The sequence below is a fragment of the Episyrphus balteatus genome, chromosome 1 (assembly GCF_945859705.1).
Source record: "Episyrphus balteatus chromosome 1, idEpiBalt1.1, whole genome shotgun sequence".
Classification (NCBI taxonomy): domain Eukaryota; kingdom Metazoa; phylum Arthropoda; class Insecta; order Diptera; family Syrphidae; genus Episyrphus; species Episyrphus balteatus.
The window spans coordinates 63,060,592-63,074,693 of record NC_079134.1 but is presented as its reverse complement, the minus strand read 5'-3'; the positions used below and the strand labels follow the sequence as shown (position 1 = coordinate 63,074,693).

At 30.4% G+C, this 14,102-nt stretch overlaps 1 protein-coding gene across 6 annotated transcripts in view; it reads right to left on the bottom strand.

Moving 5' to 3' along the window:
* The window catches only part of LOC129921435 (repressor of RNA polymerase III transcription MAF1 homolog), a 106,766-nt gene that overhangs the window by 42,682 nt on the left and 49,982 nt on the right, over positions 1-14,102 (bottom strand). The window contains exon 3 of one of the 6 annotated variants that reach the window (XM_056003260.1): positions 12,374-12,437. The exons of the other annotated variants lie outside the window; for them this stretch is intronic. Coding sequence (XP_055859235.1) covers positions 12,422-12,437 — 16 coding nt within the window. The 3' untranslated portion in view covers positions 12,374-12,421. Of the gene's footprint in view, positions 1-12,373; positions 12,438-14,102 lie in introns of those variants that run through there. 6 annotated transcript variants of the gene reach the window in all.

Below are 14,102 nucleotides of genomic sequence, written 5' to 3'. Positions count from 1 at the left end.
TTTTATAACTATGCCATCCTCGCAAAGGACGCGAATGCTTATTCACCCGCGCTATACCTCTTTGCCTCTCTCACATCCGAGCGTCAATTTTTTGTGTATTCAATTAGATTATGAAATTCTCTTCCACGAAACATAAGAGAAATAGACGATGTTTTGAAACTACAGACCAAAATAAAGTTTCACTTTTCACAATAATTTATTAATTATCAAATTACTAATAACAAATTTCTAGTTTTTTCCTCTCTTCCTCTTTTTTCTTTTTTTCTTTCTTCTTTTAATTTTGTTTGTATAACTTTTTTTTTCTTTTGAATGTATTTAAGTAACAAAATTGTCAAATCCTAGCTTTCTTAAAATGTTTAATTGTAGCCCATACCTAAGTTATAAGACAATATGTCTTAATGTGTATAGGTTTATCATGAAATAAATAAATAAATAAATAAAAAAATAAAATAAAGATGTAGCTCTTTCCCTCTTTCTCACTTCTATTTTCGATTGTATTATCCAATGTGTTCCATATACAGTTCAAAAAAGTTTTGTATCATCACATCATCGTAATATTAGAAATAAACTGTGGAAAACTTATATGGAGTTCCAATCTCCCGTAAACTACGCTTACTACCAACAAGCATCTACTGACTTTCTATTCTCTGCGAATCACTATACCCTTTGGAAAAACTCCTTTATCTTTCCTATCCATAAAAAAGGCAGTAAAAATCAAATTTCCAACTATCGCCCTATAGCCAAGCTCTCCTCTATACCCAAACTTTTTGAAAGTCTCGTTTATGACGCCCTGTACTTCCATTGTAAGTCCGTCGTCTCACCACTTCAGCATGGTTTCCTAAAAGGAAGATCTACAACGACGAATCTTTCTCAATTCGTCTCAACAATGCTGTGCGCTCTAGAAAAAGGTTATGAAGTCGATGTCATAACAACCGACTTTAGCAAGGCGTTTGATAAGATTAGCCATCAAATCATTTATTTAAAATTAAAAGCCTTAGGTTTCCCACCATCTTTTATTACTTGGGTTAAGTCCTACTTAGAGAATCGTGTTTATAACGTTATTTTCAGATGTGTCCAATCCCATCTTTGCCACGTCAGGGGTTCCTCAGGGCAGTCACCTTGGACCTCTTTTATTTATTTTAGCCATAAATGATGTAACCAGTATTATAACCAACTCCGAACTTACTATCTATGCAGATGATATAAAGATCATTAAGGTAATCTTTTCCTCATTAGATTCTTCTTTTCTTCAAGAAGACTTAAATTCTTTCCTTATATGGTGTGAACATAATTTCTTAGAACTAAATGTGAACAAATGCCAATAAATGACTTTTTCTCGCAAACGTCTACCATCCCTTCCTAGAATTTATCACTTTCGAAATGATATCATTCCCGTTGTTACCTCAATTCGTGATCTCGGGATTGTATGTGACAAAGAGCTTAATTTTCGGGCTCACATTGATCAAATTATTGCGAAAGCAAACTCATCCCTTGGTTTTATCAAGCGCTGGTCAAAAGAATTTTCCAATCCCTATGTAACCAAGACCTTGTACATCACTTTCGTGCGACCTATTCTTGAGTATGGCAGTCAGGTCTGGTCCCCCTATCAAATAGCCCAATCCCTCAGAATTGAAGCAGTGCAGCGTAGGTTCCTCCGTTTTGCTTTACGCAGTTTTCCATGGTCAGACCCTTTTATCTTGCCCCCTTACGAAAATCGTCTTCTTTTAATTGATCTACCTACCCTTGCCAGGCGCCGTGAGATAGCTGACATTCTTTTCGTCCATCAAATTATTACCGGTACCATCGATTCCCCAAAACTCCTTGAGTTGTTTTCCATTAATACAAACCCACGCAACCTTAGATCAGTCCCCTTTTTTCGTCTCCCCACTCACCGCACCAACTATGGTCATTTCAACCCTATCACTAGAATGCTACGCCTTGCCAATAGTGCACATAATATCCTTGACTTTAATAAGAGCCTATCATCCCTTCGAAAGGAACTATATATCTCCTTACCTTAACCCTCTAATAATTTGATTTTTTTTTGTTGTCATTAAAATTTTTGTTTTTTGACCTGTACATAATGTATATATATATATATATTAGGGTGGGTCAAAAAAATCGAAATTTTTTTTTTTTTGAATTAGTACTCCGAAAAATCGATTGCTAGACCCCTCTAGAATATACACACCAAATATGAGCTCTTTATATTAATGGGAAGGTCCTCCGCTTTGCAAGTTTCCATTTTTACACCAAGCTTCTACTAAAAAAAAATAATTTTTTTATTAATTGATTTTTTAGCAAATTTCTTTTCATATTCTTGTAGGAAATGGAACGCTCTACAAAAAAGGCCTTATACAATTTTTTCGTTTATCTAACCGTTGAATAGATATTTGAGGTCCAAAAATCGAGAAAATCTTTAAAAATTCGTTTTTTGTTCTTAATTTTGTAACAAATTGAAAAATTATAATGATCAAACGCGCAAGACATATTCTTGTTGGAAATTAATTGCTCCACAAAAAATGTCTTATTAACTTTTTTCATTAATCTAACCATTCTAAAGATATTCGAGGTCAAAGTTAGAAAAAAATATAAAAACATTTTATATTTTTAAAAAATTTCTAATTCACTGAAACTTCATTATTTTCAAATTAGCAAGATATATTCTTGTAGGGACTTAAACGTTCTACAAAAAATTCCTTGGAATGAAATTGATTGCTTTAACCGTTTAGAAGATATTCGTATACAAACCAATGCTCACTGATTTCAATAGTTTTCTTATGACCCGTATGCATTTCGATTTGGATACGAATATCTTCTTAACGGTTAAAGCAATCAATTTCATTCCAAGCAATTTTTTGTAGAACGTTTAAGCCCCTACAAGAATATATCTTGCTAATTTGAAAATAATGAAGTTTCAGTGAATTAGAAATTTTTTAAAAATATAAAATGTTTTTATGTTTTTTTCTAACTTTGACCTCGAATATCTTTAGAATGGTTAGATTAATGAAAAAAGTTACTAAGACCTTTTTTGTGGAGCAATTAATTTCCAACAAGAATATGTCTTGCGCGTTTGATCATTATAATTTTTCAATTTGTTACAAAATTAAGAACAAAAAACGAATTTTTAAAGATTTTCTCGATTTTTGGACCTCAAATATCTATTCAACGGTTAGATAAACGAAAAAATTGTATAAGGCCTTTTTTGTAGAGCGTTCCATTTCCTACAAGAATATGAAAAGAAATTTGCTAAAAAATCAATTAATAAAAAAATTATTTTTTTTTAGTAGAAGCTTATAATAATATAAAGAGCTCATATTTGGTGTGTATATTCTAGAGGGGTCTAGCAATCGATTTTTCGGAGTACCAATTCAAAAAAAAGAATTTTATATTTTTAAATTGTTATTATTATTTTTTTTATTGTTATTCATATATATTGTTTTCGCTTGAATTAAGTCAGATAAATAAATAGCTGTTGGTCGTATCTATGGTGCTCTTCGAAAGCTCAATATGTTTGCCGGATTAATGCCAGTCGATGCGAAATTGAGAATCAGCAAATCCTTGCTCGTTCCTATAATTGAGTATGCTTCAGTAGTTTACGCCAAGCTTGATTCCATCGCTTTGCATAAACTGCTTGTTGCTTTTAATAGCATAATTCGCTACATTTTTGGTTTGCAAAGGTTTGACCATGTTTCGCAATACCACCAATTGGTCCTAGGAAGCAGTTTTCAGCATTTTCTTGATGCAAGATGTTGTATTTTCTTGCATAAAATAATACACAAAAAAACACCTTCATATTTATATGATAAGTTAAACCTCACTTTCACTCGATGTGTAACTGAGCAGACGTGTGTGACAGTGTGGTGTTTTTCGAGCTGGTTTAAAGTGGTTTTAAATTCTTAACCAAGGTTACAATCTGTACTATCGCTTTTTTTAATGCTCAGTGATTGTAAATTCGAATATCAACACTTTCACGTCTCACACATTCAAATTTTGATACACTGACACAATTTACTGTTTCACAAAACTCGCAGCTCGAAACGTCAACGATGGCTGGTTCAAACGAAAAAAATTCTTCTGATGGTTGCTCAATCTCCGAAAAACTTGAAAAAATCATGTTGCAAATTACCGACTCCGAAAAGAGAATAACCGAAAAAATTAACTTTGAAGTAGGGACTCTTAGGACGTCTCTTCAAGCTGTAAACAACCGTTTATCGGTCTTGGAATCAAAACAAAACGAAATTGATGCACTTAAAGACGAGAACGAGAAACTGAAACAAAACTTACAAAAATAAGAAGAGGCTATTTATGATCTCAAAGTTCACGTGGAGTCAAACGAAGAAAAAAAAGAACTCAAAGAGACGATAAGCGATGCACTTTTGCATGGAATTCCACAATTACCGAATGAAAACTTAGAAATCATTTTCCACAAACTCTGCGATTGCTTAAAAATTAAACCTCCGACCGTTAAAAACATATTTCGACTAAGAGCAAAAAACAATTCACTTGCACCACCGATTATGATTAAATTACCCACGCCAAGTGACAAGAGTCTTCTTCTGAGGTCGATCGGCAACTACAGAAAAACAAATAAAGTGCAGCTTTGTCTCCGTGATCTTGGACTATTCGATTGTGATGGTGTCAACAACAAAATTTCTCCCGTTTACATCCACGAATGCTTAACGTTGCGTAATCGTACTCTCCTTCAGTACGCACTCAAATTCAAACGAGAGAAAAAAATTCAATCTGCGTTTACCTTTCGTGGTCTTGTTTAAGTTAAGAATACTAAAGAAGAAAATGCGAAACTAATTAAAACTACTGATGACCTTGCCGTTTATCACCACAACGTTACCAACAACAACGCTTTAAACTGATGGAAACCTATGAACTGATGAAAAATCTCACCTTAATTTTGTTTATTGCTATGAATTTTGATTCTTTTATTTTTTACAATTTTTTAAATTTATTATTTCTTTTATTTTTAAATATGTTTCTTGAATTTTTAATATTGATTTATTTTTTAGTAATATTTTTTTGCCATAAATACCTCTTATCATCACACCTTTTGCCTATTTGTTTATTGTTTTTTTTTCAAATGAGTTTTTCATTCTTTTGGATCGCAGGTTGATTTTATTTTGCATATTTGTTTTTGAGTATGGTTGATATAAATAGTCTAACAAGTTACACGAACGATTCGCTCCAAAATTATAAAGAACGTGCAATGATTAATGTTTTATGCTATCAAGAATCCGGTTTACATATTGTTCATATAAATGCGCAAAGTATTTTACCAAAAATTGATGAATTTAGATTCTTATTTGAAGGTTCGAGGGTTGACGTTGTGTGTGTCTCAGAGACTTGGCTTTCAAACAATGTTGGTGATGCTGTTTGTTCCTTAAATGGATTTCATAAGCCTTTTCGTTGTGATAGGATTGGAAGATGCGGTGGGGGTTTAGCTATTTTTGTGCGCGGTGAGATAAATTGCAAAATTGTAAGAAAAGCGGAACCTGGAAGTAAGATAGATAATGTGTTTGTAGAGGTATTGTGTAACAAAAATAAAATCTTGCTTGGCTCAGTATACAGACCCAACAACAACACCGATATTACACCTGTCTTAGCAGTAATTGATGAATTATCTTTTATATCACCTTTTGTTGTTGTTGTTGGTGATTTTAATTGCAACATATTAAATGATTCATCTCTTGTCAAGAATATGAGGACCCTAAATCTCTTTCCTGTTAACACTTCATCACCCACTCATTTTACTTCACACAGTAGCACCCTTCTTGATGTATTTTTCGTCAGTCATATATATAAAGTTCTCAAGTTTAATCAAATATCCGTGCCTGCCTTTTCGCGTCATGACCTAATTCATATGACATTGCAATGTGAACCTTTGATTTCGAGTAAAACTATTAGTTTTCGCGATTTCAAACGACTAAATGTCAGTCAATTAGAAGATGATTTAAAAAGAATTGAATGGTTTCGAGTTTATGAAATGCCCTTTGTCGACGATCAAGTTTTTTTTATTCAAGAGAACATAAGGGACTTATTCGAAACACATGTTCCTCTGATTACGAAAACGGTTGCAACAAAACAATCTTCGTGGTTTAACACCCACATACAAAATTTAATATCTGAACGCGACCAGGCCTATAAACGTTGGAAGCGTTTTAGACTAAATTCGTTGTATACTGCGTTTAAATGCCTAAGAAACAAAGTAACAACTGAGATACGAGAAGCAAAAAGACGTTATTTCGCACCAAAATTAGATCCCTCACAAACTGGACGAAATCTGTGGAAAAATCTTCGTGAAATTGGCATAGGCAAGCAAAAAAATAAGATATATGATGATGTTGACTGCAATGAACTGAATAAAAAATTTCTGTCGCTTCCTAATTCGGAAGTAATAGGTGAAACATCGTCTGCTTCATTAGAGAATGCATCTTTTTCATTTCCCTGTTTTAGTTTCTCGCAAGTAACTGGTGCTGACGTTTTACAGAGTTGCATCAATGTTAAATCAAACTCTATTGGAATAGATGGAATTCACCCCGTCTTTGTTAAAGCTATATTGCCTTACATTCTAAGATACTTAACACACCTTTATAATACAATCTTAATGTCGAATGTTTTTCCTTCAGCTTGGAAACAAGCGAAAATTGTTCCCAATCCAAAAACTGACGGTGAGTTTCGACCGATTGCGATCTTACCATTTCTTTCTAAGGTTCTAGAGAGGATAATGAATACTCAGATAAGGGCATATCTAACTGAAAACAATTTGCTTTGTGGTAACCAATCTGGGTTTCGTCCTAAGCACAGCTGTACCACAACTCTTATTAACGTTGTAGAAAATATTAGACAAGCCATTGATCGCGACAATGTCACCTTTTTAGTTCTCCTTGATTTTTCTAAGGCGTTTAAAACTGTCAATCATAAAATACTGCTTAGTAAACTAATAAACCAGTTTAATTTTACTAACTGTGCAGCGAAGCTTGTTCATTCTTATCTTAACTTACGATCCCAGGCAGTTATTGCAAACGGTTCCGTTTCAGAATTTCTCATGGTCAAAAGAGGGGTTCCACAGGGTTCCATATTGGGACCACTATTTTTCTCTATTTATATTAACGATTTACCCTTATGTACGCAAAACTGTCAACTGGATATGTATGCTGACGATGTCCAAATACGAAAATGTTTTCCTTTAGGACTGGTTGAAAACGCTGCCGTTGAAGTGAATGAAGACCTTGCCAATATTCATTCTTGGTCGGAGAAAAACGGACTTTGCCTCAATCCAGTAAAATCAAAATGTTTGGTAATTTCAAGAAAAGCCATCGACACGTCTTATTTTCCTGAGATAGTCTTAAATAATAAACAAATTGAGTTTGTCGAATCGGCCAGAAACTTAGGTTTAATGTTTACAAAAACACTTTCTTGGAATTACCACATTAGATTGACAATAGGTCGTATTTACGGAGGTCTTCGTCTATTATGGACAAACCATAAGATAACACCACTTAAAACACGCATTATCTTAGCTAAAACATTGCTTGTACCTATAATGCTCTATGGTTGTGAAATTTTTCATAACTGTGATTATGAGCACAAGCGCAAACTTAATGTTGCGTACAACAGCATAGCTAGATATATTTTTGGACTAAGAAGATACGATCACGTTTCTGAATTTTCAAGATCTATCTATGGCATTACTCTTGAAAGTCTTTTCAAATTCAGATCTCTTATATTACTGAATAATATTATGCAAACGCGTCAACCACCGTACCTTTATGATAAGATATGTCACTCGCGTTCGTCTAGATCTTTAAATCTTGTACCTCTTCGTTACACGTTCTTAATATCGGAACGCCAATTTTTCATAACTGCGATTCGTATGTGGAACTGCCTGCCGCGATCTATAAGAATGATATACTGTACTAAACTCTTCGAATTAAAACTGAAAGAATATTTGCAAACTTTGAGGTAGTGATGATTTGATTCTTTATTTTTATTCTTTATTATTAGTATTGTTTTTTTTTTAATTTTTTCTTTATCATTTAACTATAACTCTTTTTTTTCCACTGTAGTTAGGCTGTTTTGGTCTATATAAAGCAAATGCGAATAAAAGTTCTATCCCATTATTTTCCCAACGTTTCGTAAGTATTTCTTACTTCATCAGGGGTAATTTATTCAATCTATTAATATAATGTTGATTTAGTTAAATTTAATACAATTAATTATTTTGTTCAATTCTTACTTAATAATTCAAAACATAATACATAATTTGCTTCCCTTCCGCTCCTATTGCATATGTCCCGGACACGGCACTGACACAATTTTGAACATAAAAAAAAACAAATGTAAATATAAATGCAAGAACAATTAAGCAAAAATAAATAAATTAAAACTAACAAACTCAAATATGACAATTAACACTTATATCACAGCTGGGTATCAGGTACTTTAATTAAATTGCTACAGCATAGCTTTGTTTAATGCTATCGGTGTCTTTTTTTGTGTTCATCGTTCTCTTTATTTGTTGTTGGATTCTAAGACTCTCCAGAGTTAATCTTGTGTTAAGTTTGCTCTCTTTATCTAGTATTTTTACATTTTTGAAGTCCACCGTGTGTCCGCTTGTTGTTATGTGCTGTGAAAGCCCTGTTGTCTCTTTATGTTTTCTTATATCAGCTTCGTGTTCCGCTAATCTCGTTGCTAAATTTCTCTTAGTTTGACCTATGTATACTAGATCACAGTTTTCATTATTTTTTCCATTGCATTTAATTTCGTAGACTACATTATGTTGTTGTTGTTTTTGTATTTTTGATTTTGTGTTTGTAAATATTGGTTTAAGTGTGAGATTTGATTTATGTGCAAATGATATATTTTCTTTTTGTATAATTCGATGTAAGCTTCTGTTGTCAGTGAGCTTGGGCACATATGGTACCGAGAAAAACGTTTTTGTATTGTTGTTGGATATTGTTATTGTATTATTGTTGTTGTTATTGTTTAGGTTTGTTTTTAGTTTTTCTGTTCTTGATTTGAAGAGGTTATTGATAATGTAGTTTGGATAATCATTTAGTTTTAGAATTGTTTTTATTTTTCTTATATTGTCTGTTTCAAATTTCTTGTCACTCAGATCTAATACTTTATTAATAAAATTAAGTGCTGTATTTATTTTTTGTTTTGTTGGTTGATTTGAGTGAAAATTAATCATTCGTCCTGATGCAGTTTCTTTTGAATACCAGTTGTATATTATTTGTTTATTTTCTCTGTGTATTAATAAGTCAAGATATGGAAGACTATTGTTGTGCTCGTTTTCTATTGTAAATTGTATCTTGTTGTGGTATGAATTTAGCTGATTGAGAATTGTGTCTATGTCCTTTGATTTGATGATTGCAAAAATGTCATCAACATATTTTGCAATGAATTTGATTGTTATGCCTATTTTATTGAGATGTTCAATGGTGTCATCAAGAAGATTATCCAGAATGATATCCGCTACTGTTGGAGAAAGTGGATTTCCCATCGGCATTCCGTATGTTTGAGAATAGAACTTTTCGTCGAATTGAAAGTAATTATTGTCTCTTAGACAAAATTCAAGAAGTTTAAGAAATTTTGTTTTGGGTATTTTCGTGTGGTCTTTTATTGTATTCCACTCTTTTAATATGTTTTTTATGGCTAAATATGTAGGAATGTTTGTGAATAGAGAAATAACATCAAAAGATACCATAATATCATCATCATCTCTATTCACAAACATTCCTACATACTTAGCCATAAAAAAACATATTAAAAGAGTGGAATACAATAAAAGACCACACGAAAATACCCAAAACAAAATTTCTTAAACTTCTTGAATTTTGTCTAAGAGACAATAATTACTTTCAATTCGACGAAAAGTTCTATTCTCAAACATACGGAATGCCACCATTGAACATCTCAATAAAATAAGCATAAAAATCAAATTCATTGCAAAATATGTTGATGACATTTTTGCAATCATCAAATCAAAGGACATAGACACAATTCTCAATCAGCTAAATTCATACCACAACAAGATACAATTTACAATAGAAAACGAGCACAACAATAGTCTTCCATATCTTGACTTATTAATACACAGAGAAAATAAACAAATAATATACAACTGGTATTCAAAAGAAACTGCATCAGGACGAATGATTAATTTTCACTCAAATCAACCAACAAAACAAAAAATAAATACAGCACTTAATTTTATTAATAAAGTATTAGATCTGAGTGACAAGAAATTTGAAACAGACAATATAAGAAAAATAAAAACAATTCTAAAACTAAAAGATTATCCAAACTACATTATCAATAACCTCTTCAAATCAAGAACAGAAAAACTAAAAACAAACCTAAACAATAACAACAACAATAATACAATAACAATATCCAACAACAATACAAAAAAGTTTTTCTCGGTACCATATGTGCCCAAGCTCACTGACAACAGAAGCTTACATCGAATTATACAAAAAGAAAATATATCATTTGCACATAAATCAAATCTCACACTTAAACCAATATTTACAAACACAAAATCAAAAATACAAAAACAACAACAACATAATGTAGTCTACGAAATTAAATGAAATGGAAAAAATAATGAAAACTGTGATCTAGTATACATAGGTCAAACTAAGAGAAATTTAGCAACGAGATTAGCGGAACACGAAGCTGATATAAGAAAACATAAAGAGACAACAGGGCTTTCACAGCACATAACAACAAGCGGACACACGGTGGACTTCAAAAATGTAAAAATACTAGATAAAGAGAGCAAACTTAACACAAGATTAACTCTGGAGAGTCTTAGAATCCAACAACAAATAAAGAGAACGATGAACACAAAAGAAGACACCGATAGCATTAAACAAAGCTATGCTGTAGCAATTTAATTAAAGTACCTGATACCCAGCTGTGATATAAGTGTTAATTGTCATATTTGAGTTTGTTAGTTTTAATTTATTTATTTTTGCTTAATTGTTCTTGCATTTATATTTACATTTGTTTTTTTTATGTTCAATTTTGTGTCAGTGCCGTCTCCGGGACATATGCAATAGGAGCGGAAGGGAAGCAAATTATGTATTATGTTTTGAATTATTAAGTAAGAATTGAAAAAAATAATTAATTGTATTAAATTTAACTAAATCAACATTATATTAATAGATTGAATAAATTACCCCTGATGAAGTAAGAAATACTTACGAAACGTTGGGAAAATAATGGGATAGAACTTGTTTTTATTCGCATTTGCTTTATATAGACCAAAACAGCCTAACTACAGTGGAATATTTACTCTAAAAAATTGGTCAAATTTAACAAAATATAACTCTTTTTTTTTTTCCTTTTTTCTGAAAACTGTTCGCATACGTACATATTTTAAAACTTTACATAAACAAATGCAACACATCTTGTAAAATTAATTAAGTTTATACTACTGTAAAGGATATTGTATCTTATTGTATAAATCTATACAAATAAATATATGAAATTGAAATTGAAAAAATTGAAACTTTGCCCAGTCTGCTCGAACCTTGAATATTATTACCCCTTTATGTACATATCTAAATTCATCGAGATTATTTTATGTTTATGCCACCAGGCTATGGAACTCCTTACCATTGTCTTTAAAACAAGTAATAGGAATATTAGAATTCAAAAAAGCATTGATTAATCATCTTAATTCATCTAAGCACACAAACAGTAAAAAGAATATATTAAATTTTGTTTTTTTTTTTTAATTTAAAATTGTATCTTAAGTTATTATTTAATGTATAAGTAAAAATTAAGCTAAATTTATTAAATTTTCAAGTCCAACTTAAGGTACTATAAAAGGCTCAGTCTTATTTGTACACCATTTTGAAAAATAAATTGAAATTGAAATTGAAATTGAATTATACAAATTTTCCAGAAAAATGAAAATGTATATCAAACCTAAAGTATTTGGGTTCGGTAAGCTTAAAATTTGCATTCGTTCCTTTCTAAGATCTCTAATTTTGGAGATATATTTTAATTTTTCACATTTTGAGGGAGTTTTTATATTTTTGATTTTTTTTGTCACATACGTTTTTAAGTTGTATTGGAAAAATTTCTATCAAATGTAATGTATTTCGGTTCAGTTACTAAAATTGAAAAAAAATTGTCAACTTTTATTTTTGAATAATAATAAAAAAAAACTTCATTCAGTTTGAATGGACTGGAATATTTTTGTGTGTTGGGTTGTGTTATATTATTTTTATTAAATAAATAAAATGCATTCCATTGTAATAACTACATAATTTATTTTTAACACAAAATAAAACACTGTTTTATCAACAAAGAACAAACACAATTCAACAAAACATTCTCTGAATATGCTTAAGAATGTGCTGTTTTCAATTCTGTTGACTGATTTTTCTTATCGTGTACCGTTCCTGAGATGATAAATTTTCATTTAGTCGTATATTCACAAAATAAGCATCACATTAGTATTGATTTGTCGTAAAAAATGAGTTTACTTACGACAAACTCATTTTGAATGAAAACCAAGTAGTAGAGTAACTAAAGCAAATTATTAGGGAACCCGGCCGAACAGCTCAGATTTTGACGATTTTTTTTTTCAAACGTAGGTAATTAAAAATACTTTAAAGTCTATAGATTAAAAATTGCCGATGTTGCCGTATTGTTTTTTAAAATTAACATTAAAATTTTTTTTGAACAAAACCATTTCTTTTGCTTTAAAAAAATGATTAAAAAAAAAAAACAAATGATAGCAAAAGATTCTCTGGGTAATTTAAGAAAAAAAAAATATAAGGGAGTATGGAACAATCTTCCATCGTTTAAGCGATAAATGCAATTTTCTCGCAATCTGACTTCAAACACAAAAAAAATATTTTGAAAACAACGGCAACATTTACAATATTTTAAAATACATAATAAAAAGCCAGAAGCTCATTCTTATCTCTTAAATTTTTATCCACTAAATTTAATGAAGAGTTTTTGAAAAAATGGTCCTCAAACTCAGAATTAAAAAAAAAATGTCATTAAAAAAAGTTAAAATGACTTTTTTCCAAACTTTTTTTAAGAAAATATGAATTTGTTTTTAAAAATTTTTGGCCATAAATATTATCAGTTGAATTCCGAAGCAGAAAAGGTAGTATATATCACACTTTTGAAAAAAAATTAAAAATTACTTCAATTTCAATAAGTTTTTTTTTTTGGAAAAAAACTCAATTTTTGCATTGAAATAATAAATTTTTTCAAAGACTTTGGTAAACAAGAACTTTAAATTTAAATAAGAGTTAATAAATGAATAAAAAATAATTTTATATATAGATGTTGAACTTAAAAAAAAAATAAGTTAAATTTTTTTCAATACTTCTATTTAAAAAAGTTCTTCGAAAATGAAATACTTTTTAATTTTTTTCACAAACCGTAATACATATTGACATTTCGTTTTATAATTTCAAATCATAATAAATGTGGCCAGAAAAATTTGAAAATAAATGCATTTTATATTACGAAAAAGTTATAAAAACGACATGTTAAAATTTTTTCAATAATTTTTTTTTCACAAATCTGAGTTCAGTTACCATTCTTTCAAAAGCCCTTCATTCAATTTACTTAATTTTAATTTTACAAATGTGACTAAGCTTTTAGCTTTTTAAAAATGTATTTTTAAATATTGTAGGTGTTGCCGTTGTGTTCAAATATTTTTTTTGTGTTTGAAGTCAATTAATAAGAAAATTGCATCTATCGCTTGAACGATGGAAGATTGTCCCTCACTCCAATATATTTTTTTTCCTTGAATTTCCTAGACAATCTTTTGGCATCAATAAATTTATGAAATTTAAGAAAAAATTTTGAAAAAAAATTTTATTTGTTCGAAAAAATCTTCAATTAAATTTAAAAAATCAAAACGGCAACACCGGCAATTTTTAATCTATAGACTTTAAAGTATTTTTAATAACCGACATTTGAAAAAAAAGATCATCAAAATCTAAGCTGTTCGGTCGGGTTCCCTAATATTGCCAATTTTTGAGCTTTAGTTACTCCACTAAAGATAGTTGGAAAATTAAAACAAAAAAGAGAGTTTTGAC